The 25,952-nt window shown below is 34.7% G+C and overlaps 1 protein-coding gene across 1 annotated transcript in view; it reads left to right on the top strand.

Annotated features, from left to right (window-relative positions):
• The window catches only part of FSTL5 (follistatin like 5), a 340,397-nt gene that overhangs the window by 12,983 nt on the left and 301,462 nt on the right, over positions 1-25,952 (top strand). The window contains exon 2 of the mRNA XM_026699957.2: positions 22,821-22,961. Within this exon, the coding sequence (XP_026555742.1) occupies positions 22,839-22,961 (123 nt within the window). The 5' untranslated portion in view covers positions 22,821-22,838. The remainder of the gene's footprint in view (positions 1-22,820; positions 22,962-25,952) is intronic.

A 25,952-nucleotide genomic window follows, 5' to 3' on the forward strand; every position in this document is an offset into this window, starting at 1 on the left:
TTTATGATTCAGCTTCTTAAAACAATATTTTTCTTTTAGCTTTTACAGAATAAAAGAGATTCTGTGTTTGTAGCAGACCTGAATTAGTTTTCCTAAATAATTTTTAAAGAATGTGTAACCCTACAACTAACAATTTTTGAATTAAAGATATATGTCTGTTATTTTACTACTGTTCCCAGCATGATTGGAAGGAAGGAAGGAAGGAAGGAAGGAAGGAAGGAAGGAAGGAAGGAAGGAAGGAAGGAAGGAAGGAAGGAAGGAAGGAAGGAAGGAAGGAAGGACCTGTATTTTAATAATATTGAATTTTGTTAGATATGGAAAGTTACATATAGGAAGCTAGATAATTTTGGCAGATATAGGGAGTATACTAACATTATTTAGTGCATTCTGATATTTATGATCATCCTTGGTCAAACATTATCATTTTGATACTCATGATCATCCTTGGTCAAACTACTAATATAAATGGTTCTTCAGTATACAAATGCAATAAGATTGCATAACTGATTTTTATTGTTCAAGTTTTCACATGTCCTATGATAAATTAAATTTAGATAATAAAACATAATTAAAATCTCCCAAACTGCCAATTTTACAACTCTGCATTTGTGTGATTTAAATGTAATATTAAGTTAAGTGAAACTTGAGATGGTAAAAATATAAGTTTTAAATCTAGAATTCTAGGCTTGCATTTCTTTTCTCTGTAAAGCCGAATAAGAATTATGGAAGGGTTCCAAAATGCTACTTAAGAACACACGCTGTGAAATTTTTAAACATTTTCCCTCTTTTAACAGCATGCCTTTATGTTGTATCATGTATTGCTTTTCAAAGTTCTCTCAGTTTCAAAAGCTATTTGCAATGGAGCTGAGGGAGTCTGCTCTTCAAAAACATGTATACTCAAAGGCCCCTGGAGAGTGCAGGATTAATCATATTGTTATTTGGTTTCAGCCTTGAAAGGAAAATAAACTCTTATAAAAAGAGAAGTCCACTAACTGAGTTAACTTTTCCTGAAGACTTTGTTTTAAAGGTCTTTATGAAAACTTAAAAAATAAACTTTATCTGAGTTCACCTCACTTTCTAATCAGCAAGCAACCATTTTTAAGCAATCACTTTTTTTAAACAATGCAGAAAAGAAAATCAAATTAAATGCTGAGTCAAATGTAGATCTTTAAATGTGGGCAGAAGGATCTGGAAATATATTCCATGAGGGAAGGATACTACATAGTAGAAAGATAAACTTCTGATAGCATGGGTATCCTCACAAGAGCCTCTACATATTTTAATGGCTGGCCAGATTTGTAATTTACTTAATTGTCAATTGTGCCTACCTACTGATGGTTGACTATATTAATATAAAACTAACTAAAACAGGCCAAACACATTAGTCATAAATTATTTCTCTCCCCCTCTTTCATTCTCTGTATTTCTTTCCATTTTATAAAAATGGAAACATTCCATTACTTCAGTGCTTCTGGGTTCTATGTAGGCACTATAAGAGTTGAATAAATGCGAGGAGGTGTGTTTCTGTCTGTGTGTGTAGGGGGTGAGAGGGACATCCTAGGGAAGGGGTCCCCAAACTGGGCGACTTTAAGACCTGTGGGCTTCAATTCCCAGAATTCATAGCTCTGTCCTAGGAATTGGCAAAATAGTTAATATATGATTGATTGTACTCACCTGAAATTATTAGGGATCCCATGGCGGCCATTTTAATGCTCACAAAATGCTTTGAAGATTCTAAATGTGTCCATTGTCCCTAAAAGTTTGCATATTATTATTTAGTCAGAGGAAGGAATAATACAGTTAAAATGCTACATTCGTCTTTAAAGAAAAGCATAGCTGCTTTTAAGTTGTCAGCCTTTTGAGGTAGACCAGGCCAGAAAACAGACACAAACAAGAATGAAGTACTTCTTTCTGTTGTTATAAGCTATTATAGCAAAATCTTGAACAGAATCCTGACAGCATTTTCTCTCCTTACTCTCACATTATGATAGAGGTAATCTGAATTTCTTTCTGTTATTTTATTCCAGTTTTTTCCCCCAAAACTATCATTGCAGTTTCATCTTTATGGGGCACTCTTACTTTCTAATTTGAATCTGCTTTACTTCCAGATAGGGGACTGTAACTATTGGATATCTATTCCTATCAAAAGTATCTTTGGAAAGTTGGCCAAACAGTCTAAACGCACATTATTTTTCCTGAGAAGATTTTTTCCAACTGTAGTTTGTTAGTGTTAAATATATTTGTGTTTGTTGAATATAAAGTTTGTTATCAGTTTTCATTAATATTGCATTGCTGTTGTCTTGTCAAGCACATAAAGAAAGGTTTGCGTATAAGAACTGAAGCTTTATTGTTTCCAAAAAGTTCTGATTTTATCCTTGAAATGAATGTTGCACAAGTCTATAAACCACAAAGAAAATGTTCTAAAGAATTAGGAGAAATTATGGCCTGAAAGCAGTGAAAAGAGATTTGGAGGAAAGGAAACATTATTCATTTTTGTTCCGCATAACTGCTGTTGGCAAGAACAGGCCACACTGGGGAATCTTTAAATGGAAACTAATTCTGTGATTCATCTTGTTCCTTGGTAAGGATGCAGGCAGTAGACTGGGAGCAAGCAGGCTGGAAGCAAGCTAGATGGAGAGTAAAAGCAGCAGTGGCCCAGCAATTCCCCCAGAAGTCATGTGCTAGTAAAAAAAAGGGTTATCCACAATCTATCCAATTATGTACATTCTTCTTAGCGCATGTATCAAAAATCACAATGGCAAGAGCAACATAAAATTGAACCAATTTCCTAAACGACAGTGGATGTCTTCTAAAAGCTGATTTGAGAGTTGTGTGGGATGTTTCAATTCTGATTCCTATGATGAGTCATTGACTGAAGTGGGTTCCCTCAATGATTCTAGTAATCTTTTATTATCTATAAAACTACATTTATTCTGAATTAAAACTTCTAATAGTGATAGAGATGATTTACTTGTCACTGCATTGTGACTGCATTGAGATACCAACATATTGTGTACTAAGGGGAAAAAAAGGAGACTTTAATATTTTGAGAACACATCTTTGCATATGCAATATAAATTCATTCCATATTTTCCTAGAGTTTATTAATTCAGGAGCCTTAATTCTACTTTGCATTAGAAGAATAAATGGAAAGTAAATTAATAAATCTACATTAAAACTAAACTGTTTTAAAATTGCACATATTAAGTAGTTCTTTTTCTATATTCATTTTAGATGATATGCCTTTTGACTAATACACTCAGTATCAAACAGTGAAATGAAAATTAGTTGACTGCCAAACACTGTTCTCATTTTGAGAGAAAGTCAATATGCTGCATGTACGATATCTCCTAACTTTTAGGATACAGGCAACAGTGTATTGGTTTCCAAGATAGTCTCTAGATTAGAGGCTTGGGTCCAAAGTATATCCCAAAGGTGCTTTTTCAGGAAGCAACTGGACTTTCTTATTTCGCTTCTTCATTCAAGAAGCTTCTTCAGCTCTGGCAGGATAGTGGGGAATGGAAGCATTTATATTCTTTGCAGACAGCTGGTCATTTGCATCCTTTCAGAGGCTCGTTGAAGCACTTGGAGGTTTATCTGAGTCCTCGGGGTCACCAGAGTAGTGCTCCTGGTTCCTGTAGTCTGCAATTTTTCCTCTGGAAATCCATTCCTACTCCCACACCATTCAAAGGGTGTTCATCCCAAATTGTATAGCTAAAAATCTCTAGAGATTCTCAGTCAGAAAAAACAAAACAAAAAAGTCCAGTTGCCTCCTGAAAAAAGCACCTTTGGGACATCCATGACCTGGATGAATGAGAATTTCTACAGATTCAAAGTATAGTTTGAACATAGTTTGAATAAAACATTGGATGCACTATATGTTGCACATAATGTAGAAAAAAAAACCCTAGTGCTTGGTGATGAATATATCATGGGTACCACTAAAACTAGTGAACTAACCTGTACTTTCTTTGTTTTACTAAATAAAAAAGTAATGTGAAAACTTGATGGACCAAAGCTATGAGCAAAATACAGATCAACATGGGCCCATTTTGTGATGACCACAACATGTGGGAGATTGTATCTTGGAATACAAGTGGAAGAAGTTGTGAAGAAATGCATATGTGAGCATATGTTGCGTGCCTTATGTAATGAAGAAAAAAAGAGTGCAGTAGATTGGAAAGTGGTTTGATCCTGTGAAGTGAAGTTGAGGAATATGTAGAAAAAAGTGAAAATGTCTGCTTAGCTGGAGGCTAGAGCATATAAAGAATGGTTTCAGGAATTGGGTTTGTCTAGTGTAGTAATGAAAAGAAAGACAGAGGGTAACATGATGGCAGTGTTCCAAAATTTGAGAGGCTGTCATAAAAAAGAGGGGGGGTGCAGGACACCAACCTATTTTCCAATGCACCAAAAGGCAATACAAAAAATAATGGATGAAAACTAATCAAGGAGAAAAGCAACATAAAACTAAGAAGAAATTTCCTAACAGTGAAAACAATTAACCAGTGGAATGGCTTGCCTTCATAAGTTGTGGATGCTTCATCACTGGAGGTTTTTAAGAAGCTTTTGGACAGCCATTTGTTTGGAATGTCATAGATCTCCTACTTGCGCAGAGTATTGGACTAGGCCATCAAGATCCCTCACAACTCTGTTATTCTGTTATAAAAGAGAAAAAGGAAAGGAATAAAAACAAAATAGAATGAAAATAGAAATTAGCAGCAGGAAGAGAAAATGAGTGCAATGTCTCCTTTATATAGAAGAAATTCTTCTGAGATTGTGAATATGGATATAGTTGATGTAGTTGATAAATTATGTAGCTGATCCCATGTTATTAACTGAGAATCCAAATTATTTCCTTTTAAGTTATTAGATTGCATTGTGTATCTGAACTCTAATTTATCAAAATCAAAACAACTATAGTGTTTGAAAGAAAAATTGAGTGTACATAAATGGGTGAAAAAAAAAAAAGACTAATTGGAGCCTTGATTGAAAGTTTATTTAAAAGGCAAAAACTAGATAAAAGAAAATTTTAGGACTGCAAACATAGGTACTGAGTGGTACCTGAGCTATTGTTAGGAATGATCTTTTACCAAAGAACTGAAAATGGCTTCTGCACATCTTTTTATATAGAAGTAAGGACTGGATATTCATGAGAAACATAAAAGTAAGGTCAATGAAATAGAAATGGATCTTGCTTCTTGACTAAACTAAGAAGAAATCAGGTCAAGAATACATAAGCATTGAATGGTTGTGTATTGAATACAAAAGTGAATGACCCGTATAAATGAATTACATCAAGTTGGATAGTCATCTAATGAGAATGAGTGGGGATTAAATTGCAAATCAAGCACGTGAAATAATGAATTGAGAGCAAATGGAAGACTGAAAAAGCTGTGGTTGGATGGACATTAAAGTTTCAAAAAGTGAGAGGTGGTAATTTTAGAGGAGAAGGGAGAGAGGGAGGGAGGAAGAAAGGGAGGAAGGAAACATAAGCTAAATGCAAAAAAAAAAAAAAAAGGAAATAGTTGTATAAATATCAGCAATACCAAGAGCTTTGCACAAGAACATCTAAACTTTGTATTCAGCGCTAATATACAATATTTGCTTTATGTGGACTGAAATTGACTTACTATTCCATTTAAGTTTGGAGCAAGAGTTTTCATTTGTAGAATGATGCATGAAATTAAATGTCTAACCTATCATGAAATATCTGATGTTTTTGCAAACTGGTTGATCAACAGAGGAAATTATCCATATATAAAAAGTGTGTTGATTGGGGAAATTTTTATAGACATGATTAGAAGCTTCATATTATGACCTAATAAGAAACTGAAAATGATACATTGGATCCTGATTTATAGGACAAAGGCGCAATAGAATATTGATACACAGTATAAATTCTTTTTCTCCTGTGACAGTATTTCCAATAAATATAATAAATACTGTTTGGCATTTGACTTCTTAAAAATTTCAATTTGATTTTCTTTCATGCAAATTAAAAAAATGAAATACAGATTCTATATAATTTTTGCATATAGTCACTATCAGACATTGGAAAAATAGTTACAGCTTTGTACCAGAACATAAATATGATTAATTTGATCATAAAGTAAGTGCTTGATGAATAATTTGAACATGGGTAACATGAAATGGTATAAAATCTTTTTAGATTTTTTAAAAAATAAATTCTATTTAAGTGAATGAATATTCAACTAACATCTTCATTGTATAGGCTTTTTTTTAGCCTAACATTCCCAGAATAATATAACTGAATTATTTAAATCAGTGTAATCTTTATTGTTAACTGATTCAGGGGGCAAATGGCTTTATCTTAATGATTCTTCATATATCAAAATTGTGTTGTTTTGGTTCTTTCATTCACAGAGGTGTCTTAAAATGTTAAGATAATAATATTACAAAATATAAATCCTGTATATCTGAATAGTCTCTGTGACTGAAAGATTTGTATGTGTCAGGCAAAGGCATGACAATTTAGCATTTATTAGAAATCTTGGTTTTATTACTCAACTGAAATATATAAAACAAAACTACCCCAAAATAATTTGACCAGCTACATTTTTTTTTAATTTCAGTGTCTCAAAACAGACAATATTACATATAGCTAAACTATATAAACAATAGTCTTGGAAGAAAAAAGCTAAAAGAAAATGTGATAGACCTTTGAAATAAAATATATGAAATTATAGTGGCACAGTACAGTTCAGTCCCACATAAAATAGTTCCATAAGCAGCTTAAGTGGTAATGACAACTCTTCTATCATCTATACATGTATATTATCATGTAATATTATAATAATTTACATTTATATGCACTTTGCTTAGGATTTACATATTTGCATCTGACTCACGGACTAATGTAACAATATAAAGATCAACTAAAAATAAAGATGAATTTAATTTTACATAATATAGAATTTAGTGCATACTATATAAAACACTGAGACATAATTTCATGCCCAAAGACACTTCCTAAGGGTCTTCAAGGATGTTACGTTTTGACTTAAATTTTGATTTTAGTAACTCACAAATCCTAATTATTAATGTTACAGAAATAGGAACATTATTAAATAGCTAACTGAATGCAAATTTAACTATATTGTGTTGTATTGAACGAACATAAAGTTATATTTAATATTTGACTTGCCTTTGCCTTAAGCTTTTCATACTACAGTGTCTGGCACTACACCTATGCAGTGAAAGGTCAATGTACTGCTTTTTGTTTCACCTTTTTTTCCCTAAGGGATCTCAAACTGTGAAAGTTCCCACAAAATTATGATAAATGGGAAGCTGTTAACATTAATAGATACATTGTATAGATGTTTTGTTTTATTTTTGTTCAAAGCTACTATTCTATATACTATACTATTCAGTATAGTTTGAAATTATATGTAAATTAATATGATAATGTTGACTTAGTTGTGAATCCTGGAGTCATTTTGATTCATATAGAGTCATTGATATTACTAGGTCAAATAGTCGGTCTTTGTACTGCCTCTTGGAAGTGGGCAATTGGTTAGAAATCTGGTTCTGTTTACTTTAAATAAAAGTATAATAAAGTAAAATTATAATGATACATAAAATGATTCTCTAAGCTAATGTTTCATTTGGGTGTGTATTCACATTGTTGTATCTTTGTATTCTTCTCATAGAGTGACAGATAATTTATGAAGGAATTATAGAAGTGGCCGAAACTGAAGAGTATAATTTAAGGGGAAAGGAATGTTGTAATTCGTGCTGCAAAAGCTCCAGTGGTGGGATTCAATTTTTTTTAACTACCGGTTCTGTGGGTGTGGCTTGGGGGGGCGTGGCTTGGTGGGCATGCCAGGGGAAGCATATTGCAAAATCCCCATTCCCTCCCCACTCCAGGGGGAAGGATACTATAACATCCCCATTCCCTCCGCACGCCACTAACCTGCTTTCCAGCTCTGTTCTCCTGTGCAGGGCAACAAGAGAAGACCCAGCTGATCAGCTGGGACTCGAGAGGCAGAGAATAGATGGGGAGGGACCAGTCAGAACTGGTATTCAGCAGGTTCTGACCAGTTCTGGAGAACTGGTAGAGGAAATTTTAAGTAGTTCGGAGAACCAGCAAATACCACCTCTGACTGGAGATTTTACTCTATCCTCTTTCCCTGACACTCCCACCAAGCCTCACCCACATAACCAGTAGTAATTTTTTTTGAATCCCACCACTGGACTCGGGAGGCAGAGTATAGATGTAGGTGGGGCCAGTCAGAGGTGGCATTTGCCGGTTCTCTGAACTACTCAAAATTTCCGCTACCAGTTCTCCAGAACTGGTCAGAACCTGTTGAATACCACCTCTGAAAAGCACTGTAGGAAAAGTGTTTTTTTTTTCCTAAAAATAAATAGTATGATACTCTAGTCTTTCTTCTTCTACTACTACTTCAAATGGAATTTATTTCTTATGCAAGTTGTAAAAAATGGACCTTTTAAAACATTGATTTTTCACTTCTGGCAATTCTCATTACTATATCTCATTTCAACCATTCCTTTGGTTATTCTAAGTCTAAAATTTGGTCTGCTTCCTTTTCATTACTATTTCTTTTCACATGAATCTCTGTGTAGACCGAATTTCCTTTTTAAGTCAATTCTGTGGAGTGGCTTATTATTATTTTTTTCAGTCTACATTACAGATTGCTTATGTACAGTTGTGTTGTATTATTCTGGTTTGGTTAGGTTTGAATTTGTTAGTTTGTATAAATTTTGTCTCTCACAAAGCCGATATTCACGTATAAAGAAAGAAAAAGAGAGAAATAAATTGGAACAATAAAACTGAAGCAATGGCTTGTAGCTCTGCCTTACAATGAGCAGCATTAAAATTACTTTCTCCCATGACTGCTATGTCAGTGGAAGAAAATATATGTCTGGCCAGCGGCTGAACTCAACTGAAATTCACCTATTCCAGCAGTCTTTAGGTCTGAACTTCACCTATATTTATTTCCACTCTTACATTTGGAAATATAACTGAAAATTAAAGCCAAATATATCTTTAAGAGATAACAGATAATCAGAGTTGTAAGAGACCTTGTAGGTCATTTGTCCAACTCCCCACCCAAGTGGGAAACCCTACACCATGTCTCACAAATGGCAGTCCAATCTCTTCTTGAAAGTCCCAGCTGATGGCACTCCCACAACTTCCAAAGGCAAGCTATTCCATTGGTTGATTGTTCTCACTGTCAGAAAGTTTCTCCTTATTTCCAGGTTAAATCTCTTCTTGTTCAGTTTCCATCCATTATTCCTTGCCTGGCCTACAGGTGGTTTAGAAAATAGCTTGACCCCTTCCTCTCTGTGGCAGACCCTCAAATATTGGAAGACCTCTATCATGTCTCCCCTAGTCCTTCTCTTTAGTAGACTAGCCATGCCCAGTTCCTGTAACCATTCTTCATATGTTTTAGTCTCCAGTCCCCTTATTATCCTGGTTGCTCTTCTCTGTACTTTTTCTAGAGACTCAACATCTTTGTTATAATGTGGTGAACAAAACTGGATGCAGTACTCTAGGTGTGGTCTTACTAAGGATTTATAGAGTGGTATTAATACCTCACTTGATCTGGATTGTATCCCTCTGTTAATGCAATTTAGGATTGCATTAGCTTTTTTGGCTGCTGCTGCACACTGCTGGCTCATATTTAGCTGATTGTCCACTAAGACTCCAAGATCCCTCTCACAGTTACTGCTATTGAGCCTGGTTTCACCCAGTCTATATGTGTACTTTTGGTTTTTCTTGCCTAAGTGTAGGACTTTACTTTTCTCTACATTGAATTTCATTTTGTTAGATATGGCCCAGTGTTCTTGTCTGTCAAGATCCATCTGGATCTTGAGCCTATCTTCTTGGGTGTTAGCTATTCCTGCCAGTTTAGTATCATCTACAAATTTGATGAATTCCCTTTCTATTTCCTCATCTAAGTCGTTAATGAAGATATTGAAGAATACTGGGCCTAAGACGGAACCTTGTGGCACCCCACTGCTTACTTCTCTCCATGTAGACTTAGACCCATTAATTCTTTATTTATTTCTCCAAGTTTTACACCATTCAACTCTCAACGATTCTTATTAATGTGTAACAAACATTCAACATAATAAACAATGATTGTATACTGAATGGTATTATATCTCATCTTTTATTGCTGTTCTAGAATAGGATACTCATGTTGAATAGTGAGTAAAATTATTCCTATTTTTTTCCAGTAACTGTTTATAATGTTGGTCTCCATTATGACATAGAAACAAACAAATTGCACTGCACAGTTTGTTTTAATTGTACTTAGTATACAATGGTACAGGTAGTCTTCAACTTAAGGCCACAATTGAGTCATACAGAAAGTTGACTACAGCGAATTACAGCACAATCCTGGCATTTCCCCTTTCAGTCCTTAATGACAACCATTAATCATTAAGTGAATTCCCGCCTTAATTCAAGTCATTTCGGGCACAGTGCCTTTCCACTTCAACCCTCATTTAGGTAAGGAATACCTCCAATTACCCAACCCGCCTCCCTCTCCTCATCTCTGCCCTTTGGCCACCTGAACCCTGCCTTGTGGGTGGCAAGCAACCCCAGAATCATGTGACTCTGAGTTTGGTGGCCACATCCTGGAATTCTCAGACACCCCGGAAAATATCAGTAACATTTGTTCATCCTGCTGCCTTCTCTCTCGCTTCCCTGAACCAAACCTTTGTTTTTTATCCTCAGTCACCAAGACCCAAGCAAAAATGCCTCACTGCCTTCACTCCCCACACCCCGCAAGCTTTTCTGACCTAGGTTCTTTGCAAATGTTTCCTACACCTAGTTCCTTTTCAAATGCTGTTGCCTGAGGTCAGGCCTGAGACCAACATTAACACAGTGAAATCCAATCAAGTCCAGTCCTTCTTTTTTTTTGCATATACCAAATGGGTAGAATCAGAGGTGGGCTGCTGGGAGTTTGCAGGAGTTCAGGAGATCCTCTAGCTAAGATTCTGCACGGTTCAGAGAACACCCAAATCTCACTTCAGCCTGTCCCTGCTCACCCCTCCCCTCCCATCCTAGTAGTCCTCACATAGCCCGTTTTGGGTGCAGCTAAATGCAGGACCGATGCGGAGATTTGGGGAAGGTGAAAAGTGGGCCTTCTGGAAGTTGAGGAAGGCCAGAAACACACCGGTTTCCAGCTTCCAGAGAGTCCCCGGAGCCCAGGGAGGCTATTTTCACTTTCCTGGAGGCTCGATGAAAATCTCCAGAGCCCGGGAGGGGCAAAAATGCCATGGTAGAGAAAGCCAACTAGGCTACGTCCACCATGGCTACACTCACTCAGCAACTGGGCAGAAAACCCATTGCTAACAATTTTGAAACTCACTCCTGGGTAGAATATTACTAAACTGAAGTTATAATCTTGAAGACTTTCTAAACACAGAAGAACCTTATGGAGGACACTTTAATGATATCTGATGTTTACTGTACCATATCCATTCTGTTCTGCTTTCCATGATAATAATATTACCCGGAATGTATCAGTTGTTTGCTCAGGGCCAAGAAAACATTTTGATTCAGCATATAGTCCTAAATTATAGTATTGTGCATTACTCCAAGAAAGGAATAAAATAAATTGAATTAAGCAGCTGAGCAGTCTAATCAGAGTAACTTTCTTATTAAGACCCACAGTCCTTAAGGAAAAGTAGCATTAATATGCCAGCCATGGTATAATACACCCAAGATGTAATAAAAATTAGATATTGTTTCAGGGTTAACTGAACTCCCTTTCAATCTCTGTTAAAGGAAGAAATGATTATTTTGGAAATAAAGCATGCATTAAATTTAATGAACATTTGGTATGACTTTGATAGAATGTAAAATAATGTTCTTCCTAGAGCTACAAATAGCAATTGTCATAATCAGACCTTTGGGACTTTAGGCAAACTTGGTTCTAACTTGAATGTTCTTTAATGTTCATATTAAATGCTTAATAAAGTAAAATGCAATGGAATCAAGAGGCCTGAAAGTGTAATAATTCCTCCCCCCCCCCACCATACAGAAGGAAAATAATTGCTAGAAGACAGCTAACTAGATGATAGATAGATAGATAGATAGATAGATAGATAGATAGATAGATAGATAGATAATGCAAACCCCCACATATATGCACACACAGATACAGACACACAATGTTTGTAGTCTTTGCTTCTTTAATTACTTAAGGCAGTTAAAAAGAAGAATGTTTTCTGAAAAATGCCTCTGAAATACTTTGTGATTAAGATAAGAATACCTTTGTCAACAAACAAAACGTGAGTTCTCTTTATGGGAAAGAAAGATTAGGTTAGGTTGTTGATTCTGTTATGATAGAACTTTCTTTCTTTTTTACAATTAAGTAGCTGTTGTTTGGTACTTTTTCCTATCAAATGTATTTTATAATACTTAACTTTATTTTTTAATTATTTTATGCTGCATATTTTTATAAAGTAAAAATAAAGCAAATTTAAAGAAAAAATATAAAGAAAAGTAACAATGATAAGTTTTCACTGAAGGAAATTAAAGAAAAACAGAAGAAAGAAAAAGAAAATAAGGATACAATGATATAGTTACTAATCCTCCTTATAGTAATTATAAATGCATTCGTATTTTATTTTCTCTCTACAAGGTTACCTTAGAAAGAAGAGAGCCCAAGGTAAGCCTAAAATTACAAACATAGTTATTGACTTTTTCTATGATATTTTTCCTTTCTTGTGGGGATGTGGCAAAGATAAATTAAACTGAACAGATAGATGAACCAAAACAGAATTTTCTGGATATGTTATGTCCTTTAGTCTCTTGGTTTTATATCTGTTTCTTAGTCAATTTAAGCAGCAAGAAACAGTGTAGTTCTAATTATATGCAGGTTACTTGAATCTACAACATCTACCCTAATTGTGTTAGATGACAAATATGATGAACAGAAGATTTTCTTCTAGCAAATACTATCTTACAATCAACAGTGAATCAAATCTATGCAGGGATATGATTTTTTTTCTTGGAAATTAGTTCTTTTGCTTTCTTGATAAATCATTGCTTTAAGAACTTATCATGATTAAATTTGGGAGTTTTAAATGCTAATATTTCACAGCTAAGAAAATGCAAAGGTCAAAAGATAAAGCCTGTCTTATTCCATGCATCAGTATTTCCCACTTTATAATTTAATTTAATGCTCAGGTTCCAAGATTAGATAGCCATAGCGTATCTTGAGACAGAATAACTTCCATTATGTTTCTTAGAACTCTTCATTACATTGATGTTATCCACACTGAGCTGCCTACATCAAATATGAAAGAGTTTACTATTACATTACATGGATGGATGCTTAGCGCCTCCGTACAGTTTCTAATGGCTTTACAGTAAGAAAGAAGCTCTGTCAACTAATAGGGACATTGTAATGAATGAAGAAAAACATCAATGATTCAGAGAACTTTTTTTTTTTAAAAAAAAGCTTCCCTTGCATTCTAGGGAAGTCTCCATTGGTCAGATAATCCTCAAGTAAACTGATGGTTAACAAATGAGATGACAGTTACTATTGGCTCACAATTCAACTCTCACATCATCCCCTCTTATTTTTAATTTCCTCTTCATTTCCCCATGCACCTAGAAGGACATGACATTTATTCTTCATTCCACTTGAATATAATCACCCGAAAAAGGGCAGTGTTTCCCTTTATCTTATTACTGTTGGTAATTCTTTGGCATAGCTAGGAAGGCACACATTTTACAACTCTTTTGTTGGCCACATCTATATAGATGCTTTGCCATATTGCACATGCATTCTAGATAAAACATTGGTGCTCTATATCTTGCTGCCTCCACTGCATACCTTATTATGCACCTGGAATGGGTCTGTGTGGCAGTGTTGTCCATACACCTTTAATACACAACATTGTAAGGACTACAATTGTGAGCTGTAATTCCACTCCCACCTGACACTAACCAGCATATGAAATGCATCTCCCACCATCACAGCAAATGCTTGGCTATTCTAGGCATTGCATTTTCTGTTCTTTCTTTCTTCCTCCATTGTGCCCTCTATCCCATAAATGTTTTCCTTTTTAAATGCTTGCAATCTATGTTTTGATCGAACAACAATAACAAACAATTGGAGTGTTATCTTTTACCCGCCATCTAGCTGTCATCCAATTTGTGTGGCCAAGATGCAGCCAGTTGGTAAATGTTATTAAAGAGCTGATGTCTGAAAAAGAGATTTAGGGATTGGGGGATGACAATTCTTTGCAAACAAGCTACAGAAGTACAACAACAAAGCCATTTCTATTACACATGCAAAGCCAGACATAAACTGGTTAGTTTCAAGTTTTGCATTCTTTAGGTTCACCAGTCAATAACTCTCCAACCCATTAAAAAAAGTTCTAGAAGCCAGCGTTCCAACCAAAAGAGAATTAGATTGCAAAGGTTCAAAGGAAACCAGCATAATCAGTTGGAGTTACAATAAAAAACCACAGAATGACTGGCCACTCCATAGACAAAGTTCTTCTATCTATATTCTATAGCTATGTATGTGGTGGCACTGCTCCAAACTGACAGTGTGCAAACTGAAGCTTCTCCTAGACTCAAAACAGGCTTAGGAGAGCATTGGCACACTTTTGGGTGATGTGCCAATTGTACCCATTCTTGGGAGCCCTGATCATCATCACCTTGAAACCTCTCGCTTAGATTACTGCAATGTATGCTATATGGAGCTGCCCTTGAAGAGGATTCAGAACTTCAGTTGATGCAGAATGAGGCCACATACACTGTTACATGAGCTGCACTGATTACCAGTGTGTTTCTGGATGCAAGGTGCTGGTTGTCACCTTTAAAGCTCTTCATGGCTTGGGACTAGGTTACTGACCATCTTTTTCCAAGAGACTCTATCCATCCAACAGACTGGGCATAGCTACAGAAATTGTCATTCAAAAAGTATTGGCTGGTGGGAATTACAAGACAATCCTTCTCTGCTATAACCCCTGTTTGGTGAATATCTTCTCTCAGTGATTAGAATGGCCTTAGCCTTGGCCTTTCATAAGACTTGGTTATGTACTTGGGTTTGAGGGTTGAATGTGTTGAATAAGCTGTTTCTTGGATATATTGCTACTTAGCTAACTATCTTGCCAGCTGTATGTAATTTTTGGATGTTTTATTGTTTTTAATTGTTTTAAAATAGTTTAGAGTCACTTGGCTGAGACTGGGAGCTAAATAAATTAAATTATCTCCAGCATGGGACACAGTATTTCAAGACAGTTCCCTGAGTCCTATTAGTATGCCTAACATTGCCTTCACACAGTGACAAACACCACTTTCAGAATTATTAAATGACTGCTTCATTTGTGAAAAGACACTGACCCATGTATATGGCTTTGTGCATTTATTTTAGAAGTTTCAGACTGTCCCAGTTTGGGGTGGAACTTTAAGAGACTTTATGGCTGACCTTGGTTACATAAGCCACTCTTCCTGTCTTTAATAAAACCCTTCTTCTGCTCAGAGTTAGAATCACTGGCGGCAGCAGCAATATAATCCTTTTAGCAGATTGTTTGGGTTTGTGCAGGTACTACAATGACAGATTCTTTGGAGAAGGGAAAAAAAAGAAAATTCAGCCAATTACTATTCTGAGTATGCTTAATTAGATGCTAATTAGTAATATCTATAATTTATTAGTAATATCCAATTATACTAGACACCCTTCCTGGGCAGTCTGAGACAAGCTAGAAAAAGAGAATCTCATAGGACAGGAGCAGGCAGGATTTCATGCAGTTTATTCTGAATTAAATTAAGAGCTGATACTGACCCAAGCAATAGAAAAAAACATTGCTAAGACTGGACAAAGTTTAGACATAGACTTGTGGGCTGGTAAGCAAGATGTGTTGGTAAAAATAAAATAAAAAATATAGTAGAATGGTATATGTAAAACGTCGAAGTGGAGGGAACATGAACCAGCAGTGTGCAGCAGCAGCCAAAAAAGCTAATACCATACTTGGATGTATAAAAAAGGGACATAGAATCAATATCACAAGAAGAATTAGTACCATTTTATAAAGCCTTAGTAAGACCACATCTGAAACATAGCATCCAGTTTTGGTCAACATATTACAAAAAAAGATGTTGACACCTTGGAAAAAAGAGAAACTAAAATGATTAAGGGCTTGGATAGAAAAACATATGAAGAACAGTTGCACGAATTTGGGTATGGACAGTCTGGTTGGGGAAAAAAAGAGCAAAAAAGAAGGAAGGGAAGGGAAGGGAAGGGAAGGGAGGAAGGAAGGAAGGAAGGAAGGAAGGAAGGAAGGAAGGAAGGAAGGAAGGAAGGAAGGAAGGAAGGAAAATTCAACTTAATTCCCCAAAGATACAAAATAGAATGGTTTCTTATTTTCAGTATTTAGATTATGTGCTACACTGTTTGGAGAAGCAATACATTCATATAACTGAGGGCGCTTTGAGAGTTGAGAACAATTCAGCAGCAATCTTCTTTTTTCTCCAGAGGTATCTGGTATATGAAGCTTCTTTTAGTGGATAAAGATTCCAAGATAACTTTCTAGTGGTTGTATCTGTAGCCTATAGCATTTCTACATTGTAGTCCAATGTTGAACAAGATCAACCTTTAGCAATTTTTTGTGAGAAAAAATATATGAGATTTTATCTCATATCTCAGAAACTTGAAAGTGAAGCTCCATATCCGTCTATTTCCATTTGTGGAGGAAACAACTCCTTAGTCAGACTATTACACACACACACACACACACACAGAGAGAGAGAGAGAGAGAGAGAGAGAGAGAGAGAGAGAGAGAGAGAGAAATCAGGCTTTACAGCTGACACATTATAATGTCTGTTTGGAGAGGTACCTGGACCAACTATTTAAAGTAAAAACTTCTGTTCACATTTCACTGTTTAAGAATTTAAGATTTTTAAAATTATTTTGTATCTTTATAAATCTACATTTGATAGTTGTGCTGGAATGCTGTGTAGCTGATGTTTTATATATTTATCTAAATAGGTATCCTTTTGTTAACATTCATCTCAACATTTCAGGGATGAGAACAAGGATGTTTTTCTCAGTATATTTACAGCTTGCTTTATTATTATATTTAGCCTTATTTTTTTCCAATGCAATTACCAGTCTGAACATAATTAACTACAGTACAAATAATTTCATCTAGCCTATTAAAATTAAAATAAATATATTGACTCTCATCACTGTTCTCTATCAAAACAATATAATCTTTGCATATCAAGAGAAAAAGGCAGAAATAATTTAAACTGTATCAATGGAATATTACTATACTGGAAACCAACTGTAAGAGATAATTTACATGATTGTAAAAATTTTATTATTAGGAAACTTAGCTGCCAATTATTTATGAAAAGAATTGTCTATATTCTGTGTTGTAAAGGCTCATATCAAGCACCTTTTAATTAAAAGGACTACTAAACTTAGTAAGTAATTTTTAAATTAAAGGAAGCTACTTTCCTTGCTTTTTTCAATTATTCCTCAAAGTGAAACATGTTAGGGAATTATCATTAAATGAAATGAAATTTTGTTTTTGCCATTCCAGAAAATAAGCTATCTAGTGGTCTGTAAAATCCATTTGATGCCTTGATCCTATAGTAGTTATGCATAAAGTAATGTGCATAACAGAGTTGGGTTAGCATCTTGCATACTAGCAGGACAGATCTGTTCTGCTAGGTTTCTATAGAATTTCTGAATATGCAAAGCTATTATATAGTAATTATATTATGCTTATTCAACCCTGGAGGACTACCATTAATATGCCCATTGTATAGATCAAAAATTGGGCGTGAAATAATGAAGGTAATTTTAGGCTGCATCATGAATAAGAATTTGGGCATATTCCCAAAATTTCTGATATTAAATTGTGGAGTATGTTCTAGGCAACCTGTTTATTTTTGCCTAGGAAAGTTATAACTTTCTTATTTGCATAATTTTGTTTTATTCATGAAAAAATTTGTATTATGTATGATTATTTATATAAAGTTAATTGGAAAACAACAAAATAACTCAATAAGCATACTGGCATATGATTGTTATACTAATAGTACATTACTATTATTTTTTGTTAAGTTACTAGATTTAGAAATCAGTTTGATCTGTGGACATAATATTTGGGAACTAATGCATTGTATTCTTCACTAGCTATCATAATAAATTCACATATTGCTATACAATATGTCTAATTGGATAAAATTTTGATCATATTATACTATCCAATATGAATCAATCTGCCATATTTTAGAGAGAAAAAATTCAGGAATTTTTTATCACTAGACAAAGTCATGGCATCAATCAATCTTTGATTAGTAGACTACCTAGTATTATTGCCCAAACCAGGAGGTTTAACAAACATTTCAGCCACATATTGCTTCAATTTTATTTTCAAGAAACAGAAGTCGTTGAAGTCAAGAGTCTCTCTACACTGTACGATGTGTGAATATCCATATTTATTTATTACGGTACATAAATGAAAACCAAGACCATAGCGGCATTCAGCATCTGCCAGATGAATAACATTTTTTTAAGTTTATGATTTTCCTTACACCATTTGAATCTTACGAACCCTTGATATTAGTTCCCAGCTTGTGATAAGCAGAAAGAGAAGGGTATTGAAGGAAAAACGCATGTCTACCAAATAGGCATAGGGTGTATATCAGTTCAAGATATAATTTACAATCCTAATAAGCTTTTTCTGCAACTTGAATAATTACAGTGATAGGCAGTGCATCAGAGAAAATAGGTAGCCAGCTTGAAATGGTAATGACTTTGTATCTGCTGAATACTTTCAGCATGATACTGATTCACACCTGTTGCCTAATACTACCACTAAGAATACATAGACAGGCAGCTGAGGTATTTATTTTAAATTAGCATAATTCTATACTGACGCAAAGGGACCATGCACAAAAAGCAAAGCAACACCCCCCCACTTCTCTTTCTCTGACTGAGGATTCTACACCAGTTTAAATATTTTATAAATATTGTATAAAATAAAACTGAACAGTTGAGGTGGGGATACAATGGAAGCGAGCAGCACAAATGAGGGAATATAAGGCTCACTAAGAAGTGTTTGGAATTAGGAAGCCAAGGCAATATCTTTTATTTTAATGAAAATTAATTACCTCACTAACTATTTAAAATACAAATAGCTGCGTAGAGTGTAAAGATTCTGCTTAACACGGAAATATATTTTCACTTAGGGTGTTGCTTGGTACAGAAAATAGCTATTCTTGGGAAGGCAGCCAATTGCTCTTATACCTAGCTACAGACTTCTACTCAGGGAATACAAGCAATGCCTGACTCACTCCACCATTAACATACTATTGAACAAATGTGTGGGTTGTTTGGGTTTTTAAAATTCAATTATTAATTCCAATATTTTGGTCTACAGTTCAGAATCACCAGTTCGGAATAGACCTAGAAAACCTTGAATTACATCGCCTCTGGTCTGATCTAAATATAGTATATAAAATCATACACTGCAGTGTCCTACCTGCAAATGAATACTTCAGCTTTAATCATAACAATACAAGAGCACACAATAGATACAAACTCAAGGTTAACTGCATCAAACTTGACTGCAGAAAATACGACTTCAGCAACAGAGTGGTCAATGTCTGGAATGCTCACATGACTCTATGGTTTCTTCCCCAAACCCCAAAAACTTTAACCTTAGACTGTCTACTATTGACCTTACCCCCTTCCTTTTTTATTTTTTTGTAAATTTTATTTGAGTTTTCACAAAAAAACAAACAAATAAAACATCTTTTTTGAAAGTAGCGTAATCCCGGGTTACATTTCTTCGTACAGACACAAATTCAATTTCATGCTCATTTTTATGTTCTATACCATATCTTATTACTGTTTTACATTTTCTGCATAGCTTCTCCCCTCTTTTAATTTTCTCAATTTTATTTTAATTATCTCATGTCAATTCAAATCATTATATTTATACTTTTTGTCTGTCCTGTTTCAATTATCTATTATCTTTTCTCATTAAACAAAGTTTCTCCTGTAGTTACTGATTGGAGTATGACGCCTTTATATCTTTTAAGTTTATCCATTTAACTCTTATTTAGGCTTCAATATATACCATAAAGTTATAACATTCATATAATACATAACTTCCATTTGGATTCTGCTTGGTACATTCTTAAAATACACACTATATTCTTAAAAAAAGAAAAAATATATAAATATATATAATTAAAACAACACATTCCATTCCAATTCATTAATAATATCATTAATATTAATATTCATTAAAATCTTAACTTCTTTAACATTATTTTTCAATTAAATATCATATTTCTATGGGAACAATTATAAGCTTTCTATAATTAATTCCCCCCTTCACTTATATTTTATAAAACATTAACTAATTAAAATGTTCCTGTCCCTTCCTAATTCAATTTTCTCATTTATTTTATTTCACTTATTTTATATACATTTCACTAAATTACACTATTTTATCCCTCATTTTAATCATACATTGTTTCTAATTTTCTAAAGTTATTTCTATTACTAATATAGCAATACAATCTTATGTACCTTTACAGAATCCCCTTTTTCAGTTAAATTTTCACCCAATATCTCTAAATAGGTCCTGTTTCTCTATATCTTGTTCTGGTCCTTTGTAACTTCTTTTCCTTTCCTTCTTCCCTCTCTTCTTCTTTCTCCCCTTTTTACCCCCTTGTCTCTCTACCTCTATTTCTCTCTTCTGTATTCCCCTTTTCTGTTGCTTTCCAGTATTATACTTATTTTTCGAATTATTTTTCTTTTCTTTGGTTGTTTTTTTAAGTCTTAAATTCTGCATTCTCTTCCCCCCCTTTCCTTTTTCTTTCCCCCATAAAATTACTTGTTCATTAAAGTTGGCTTCTTCTTTGTCTGTGTCTTCTTGTTTTGCAGATGTTTCTTGTTGTTTCTCATAGTTCCAAATCTCCATTTCTAAGAATTGAAAAACGAAGCCAAAAGAACCCTTCCCTTCTTGTGCATCTTCTTCTTTTTAAGTTCCCTTTTCAATTCATCCAGAAGTGGTGCCATTGTATAAATTTTTAAACAATCACCCGATTGATTTTAGTCATTCAAATATAATAACCAAGAATCCAAAGATCACCAAATAATCCAAATACATGCAAGCTGTTTCTTTTTGCTCTTTTTTTTCACTTTCTCTTCCTGGGGTTACTGTTTAGTTACAAAGTTTCAGTCAAAATGTATCTTTTAGAAGTCTTATTGGAGTTTTACTGTAGATTCTTTTTAATTCCAGGCAGTCTCCTCCCTCTCTCCAGATCCTGCCTTTTATTCTTTTTCTCTCCCTTCCTGCTCATGAAAAAAAAAATGTGTCCAGAAATCTTTATTATCCCTTTGACATTTTGTTTTATTTTCAGCTTAATTGCCTATTGATGTCAAAGCGGATTTTTCCAATTTCTTATTTAAGTCTCTTAGTTGTCAGTATAGGGAAAGGGAGAGAAGAAAAAGAAAACCCAAACCTTTTCCTTTTCACTTTCCTTCACTGCTTCCGACTCTTCTTTGGGAGCGATGTTATTTTTTTCTAAGTTTAAATTCCAGGGTACCTTAGTTGTTGCTTTTGCAATTTAACCCAGTCAGCCAAAACTTTCACTTCTTATCTTCCTCTTGCACATTCTTTTCCGGTCGAGTTCTTCTTTGAGGTGGCCATTTCTGATCACCGCTGCAGCCGCCTTCGGGAAAGGGAGTAATGGCCAGCAGGGTTGAGGAGAGATGCATCTCTCCTCAACCCTGCTGGCAGTCTCCCCTCTCTTCACCACTTCTACGGGATGGCTTAGCCCCAAAACCAGCCAGCTCGGGGAGCTCCAGTGGCGAGCCCGGACCAAAACTGCACATGATTGAGGATTTCTATCGCTGAAGGAACTCAAACCGGAATCACCTCACCCCCTTCCTAAGAGGGCGCATGCATAAGTGCACCAATCGTGCCTACCGTCCCTGTCCTATAGTTTTTTTTATTTTTCTTATAAGTATCTATCTCATGTATTCAAAACTATATTTATTCTTATACCTGTATTTTGTAAGCGATTGACAAATCAAACAAATATTAAAATGCTAAATAGATTTCCTTGTCCCTTTTTGACACCAGCTTCTCTGCTTTGGTCTATCTCATATTATTTTAATCAATATGGCAATCCACTTTATTATCATTCTGAAGACCTTAAGGTAGCTACTTATACTAGGACCACATCCATTAAGAAGTTAATATGTATATTCTTGTCAGGAAAGACAAGGAACTATGGCACATTAAATCTAAAGTCATTTCCATTGATTCCTCATGATCTTAGAGAATTCCCTTTTTCCCCATAAATGAGCTTCCTGTTAAGAGCATTACTTATCTGACAGGGAAATTCCTTATATTCTTTACTAAATATTTGTATTGTTTTCTATCAGTAATAATGGAGACAAAATTATTACAAAATGATATGATTTTAAAAAACAAAAGAAATTATGCTGTTATCTACATTTTTGGTCCCTTGAATATTTTCTATATTTTTCTTTACTGTTCATGTCTTTCTTGGTTGGTTCATTGGTTTTTGGTAATTATGCTAGTTTATTTTTTCTAGTTGTTATAAAATACAGATTCTGAATATTGATTAGAAGATATGTGATATGTAAACCTATTATATTAGATCCTAATTCTTTTATTCTTCATGATTGTATTATTCATTATTAATATTTATTCAATGGAAGATATCTCATTCAACTTAAAATAATTATTTGCTTATTTTTTATGTGTGATTCTGGCAATAACAAATTTACTTTCTCCTTTAGGAAGAAAATATTGAAAATATGTTGATGTGGTGGACAATTGTTTCTTCTCTTGGATATATTTTACTGAGTACAAAAGGATGGCCAGTAAAAGAAGGACATGACCTCAGATCATTTCAAGCTCTTATGCGATTACGTCACAAGGTATTGCTAATGCATCCAAATTATTGGCTTTGGAAGTCTAAATTTTATTCTTGTAAATGGTAAAAAATATATTATTTGAAAACATCAGATGCATTTCCCATTTATTGTTGTTTAAAATGGTAGAATGGGAGGGTACTTCTTAGAAAACCGCACTATGACTGACATCATATGAATGCTTCTTTAAAGTGCATTTCATCTCTGTATTAATAGTAGAAAAATGAAGAGATTGTGGAAACCTTTTTTAAAAATTGCTTTTTTCTTCAGTACTTGTAAGTACTTAATACTTGTACTTAGAAAAAAATCAAATATGTTCTTCCATCATTCTTCTATAACTAGAATAAAAATATCACATTTATTTCCAAATTTATTTCTTGAAAAAAAAATTCCTAAAGAAAACTACAAACAAAATAAGTGGGAAGGCTATGGGGAGAGTATAGTATATTAGAAGAGTAGGATTATATGAACTGAGGGAACATCATTGGGACTCATATAATTTAACTGATGTCAAAATATGAATGGCTTGAAATGGACAAGGCTGGTATTTTCCAAGTTCCTTGAAACAGTTAACTGTGTGGAACCGGGATCACATGGAGCCGTATGTGAGGTAGAGAGCAAGAATGACAACCTCAAAATTCTTAAGTGCATAAATATTGGTAGTAATTGCGACTGACGTGTATTAATCAATTGAAAATAATTTCTGTTATGAAAACTGTTGTCCCAGTTCATGCCTTATTTCATCATCAAACCACAGCAGCCAGATCTTTAGTGGATAATGGGGCTCCTTGAGAATTGGAGTCCATTCTTGAAATTTCTTTGAAAGGAAGTATGACAAAGGCTCAGATTAGTACTATATGATACTATATACAGTTCTGAGCTGGATTGAGGATGTAGGGAAAGGGTAGCTACATCCTAGAAAGTTATAACTTCAGTTTAGCAATATTCTACCCCTTTGGTATATACAAACAAAGGACAGGATTTCACTGTGTTATTGTTGGGCTCGGCCTGACCTAAGGTAACAGAAACAGAATCTTGCAGGTCTGAAAGTTCCATTTTTGATGTTCACTTTTAACTACTTGATAAAATATGTCAGGACCTTCCTAAGTTTCTTTTTCTGTTAAGCCCTGGGGATCCTCCTTCTCTTGACTGAACATTTCCTGTAGAGCAGGGGTGTCAACCTCGATTTCATTTTGGGCCACATCAGGGTTGTGTTTGACCTCAGGGGGCCAGGGTGGGTGTGGCCAGGGTGGGTGTGGCCAGTCAATGTCACTTGTGTCAGAGGCACCTGTGGTGGCCTGGGAGCTCTGCTAGTGAAAATGGGCTCCCGAGCTCAGTTTTTCACTGCAATTGCCTCTTACAACTCTCTGAAAGTGAAAACAGAGCTTGGGAGGACCACGCGCAACCCTCCCAAGCTCCATTTCTTGCTGACAGAGGCACCATGGGCTGGTCCTTTTCTGTTTCCAGGGTAGCCCTGCGGGCCAGATCTAAGCAGCCCACAGGCCGGATCAAGCCCTCAGGTCTTGAATTTGACATCCCTGCTGTAGAGTATTTCTTCTCCTCATTCCCCATGGTCCTCCATAGATTTCATTTCAGGTAAAGACCTGGATTTCGAATATTTAAGATGTCAGAGATTTCCCTGAACTTATGACATTAGGCAAATTTCAGATATAACAAATTCAGAAAAAGTCCTATCCTCTGGCAATCTGGAACATTCTAGTTCTTTCAGAGATCTAGACTGGCTTAGGTATCTACTACTAGTAATTTGGGAATAATAGATAACACAATTATACTAAGATAATGACGTTTTCCCTTCATTTTAATAATGGGATAGATGGAAATGATCAATAATATATTTTAAAAGCATTGGTTGTTGCTGTTGATGCAAAAGGTTACAGGAAAATTGTATGCAACTAACAACCAATCAATAACAAATGTTCCAAGTTAGAGTGGCACTGAAAAGGGGACTTATGACTAGTCTTTGTACTTGCAACCATCACAGCATCCCCACATAATCAAAATTTGGCTGCTTGGCAAATGACGTGTATTTACAATGGTTACAGCATCTCGGAGTCACATGATTGCCATTTGCAATCTTCCTGGGCTGCTTCTGACATGCAAAGTAAGAAGCTGGATTTGCATAACAATCTTGATGATTTTCTTAACAACTGCAGGAAAAAAAAATCATAAAATCATCTCACTTAATAACTGCATTGTTCAATGATAGAGCTTCCTGTCCAGGTTTTGATTAGAAGTCAAAGATTACCTGCATTGAATAACTGTCTTTTTGCAAATTAAGTTTCTTTTCTTTTTTTACTGGGACAAATACACATTCAGATGGATAAATCCCTGAATTACCTGGACTGAATATATCTGAACAATTGAACATTCATACAGGAATTCCTTGCCTAAAAGATAAACTTTGTTCCAGATTTACTCAACAGTCTAAGACAGCCCATGACCCTAGTTCTAATCTGCTTGGTTTGAGATTAGATTATGATGTTTGGGGTTGTTTTGGGCTTGATATATAGTGTTTTTAAACTATTAGTACACTATTGAATTCTCTGTGATTTATATACATAAGTGTATAAATTCATGTATATATGAATATATAAACCTGACAATTGATTTAAATTTTGTAAGTAAAATGTGATTGAGAGCATGCATGTGGATGTACCTAGTACCTGGAACACTTTGCAGTAAATCACATGCATATTTTCTCGAAAGGAGAAAAAAAGCAATTGCAAAGGTCAATGCATGAGTTCAAGAAAAGATACCGTTGTATGCATAATTCAAACCACATTTTCTCCATGATCTTTGCACAGTTGTAATAGATAATTGGTCTAATTGGATTAATTTCTTAGAAAGCTGCTTTTTTAATTTCATTTAATTTCATTTATGAAATTTAAATATTAATATAATTTAAAACAGAAATTTAGTGTTAATAATGACAGAAAATAAAGATAATTGTATAGTTGGACTAGGAGTCTTAACTCA

Source organism: Pseudonaja textilis, chromosome 6 (genome assembly GCF_049901715.1).
Source record: "Pseudonaja textilis isolate UNSWEBS1 chromosome 6, rPseTex1.2, whole genome shotgun sequence".
Lineage (NCBI taxonomy): Eukaryota > Metazoa > Chordata > Lepidosauria > Squamata > Elapidae > Pseudonaja > Pseudonaja textilis.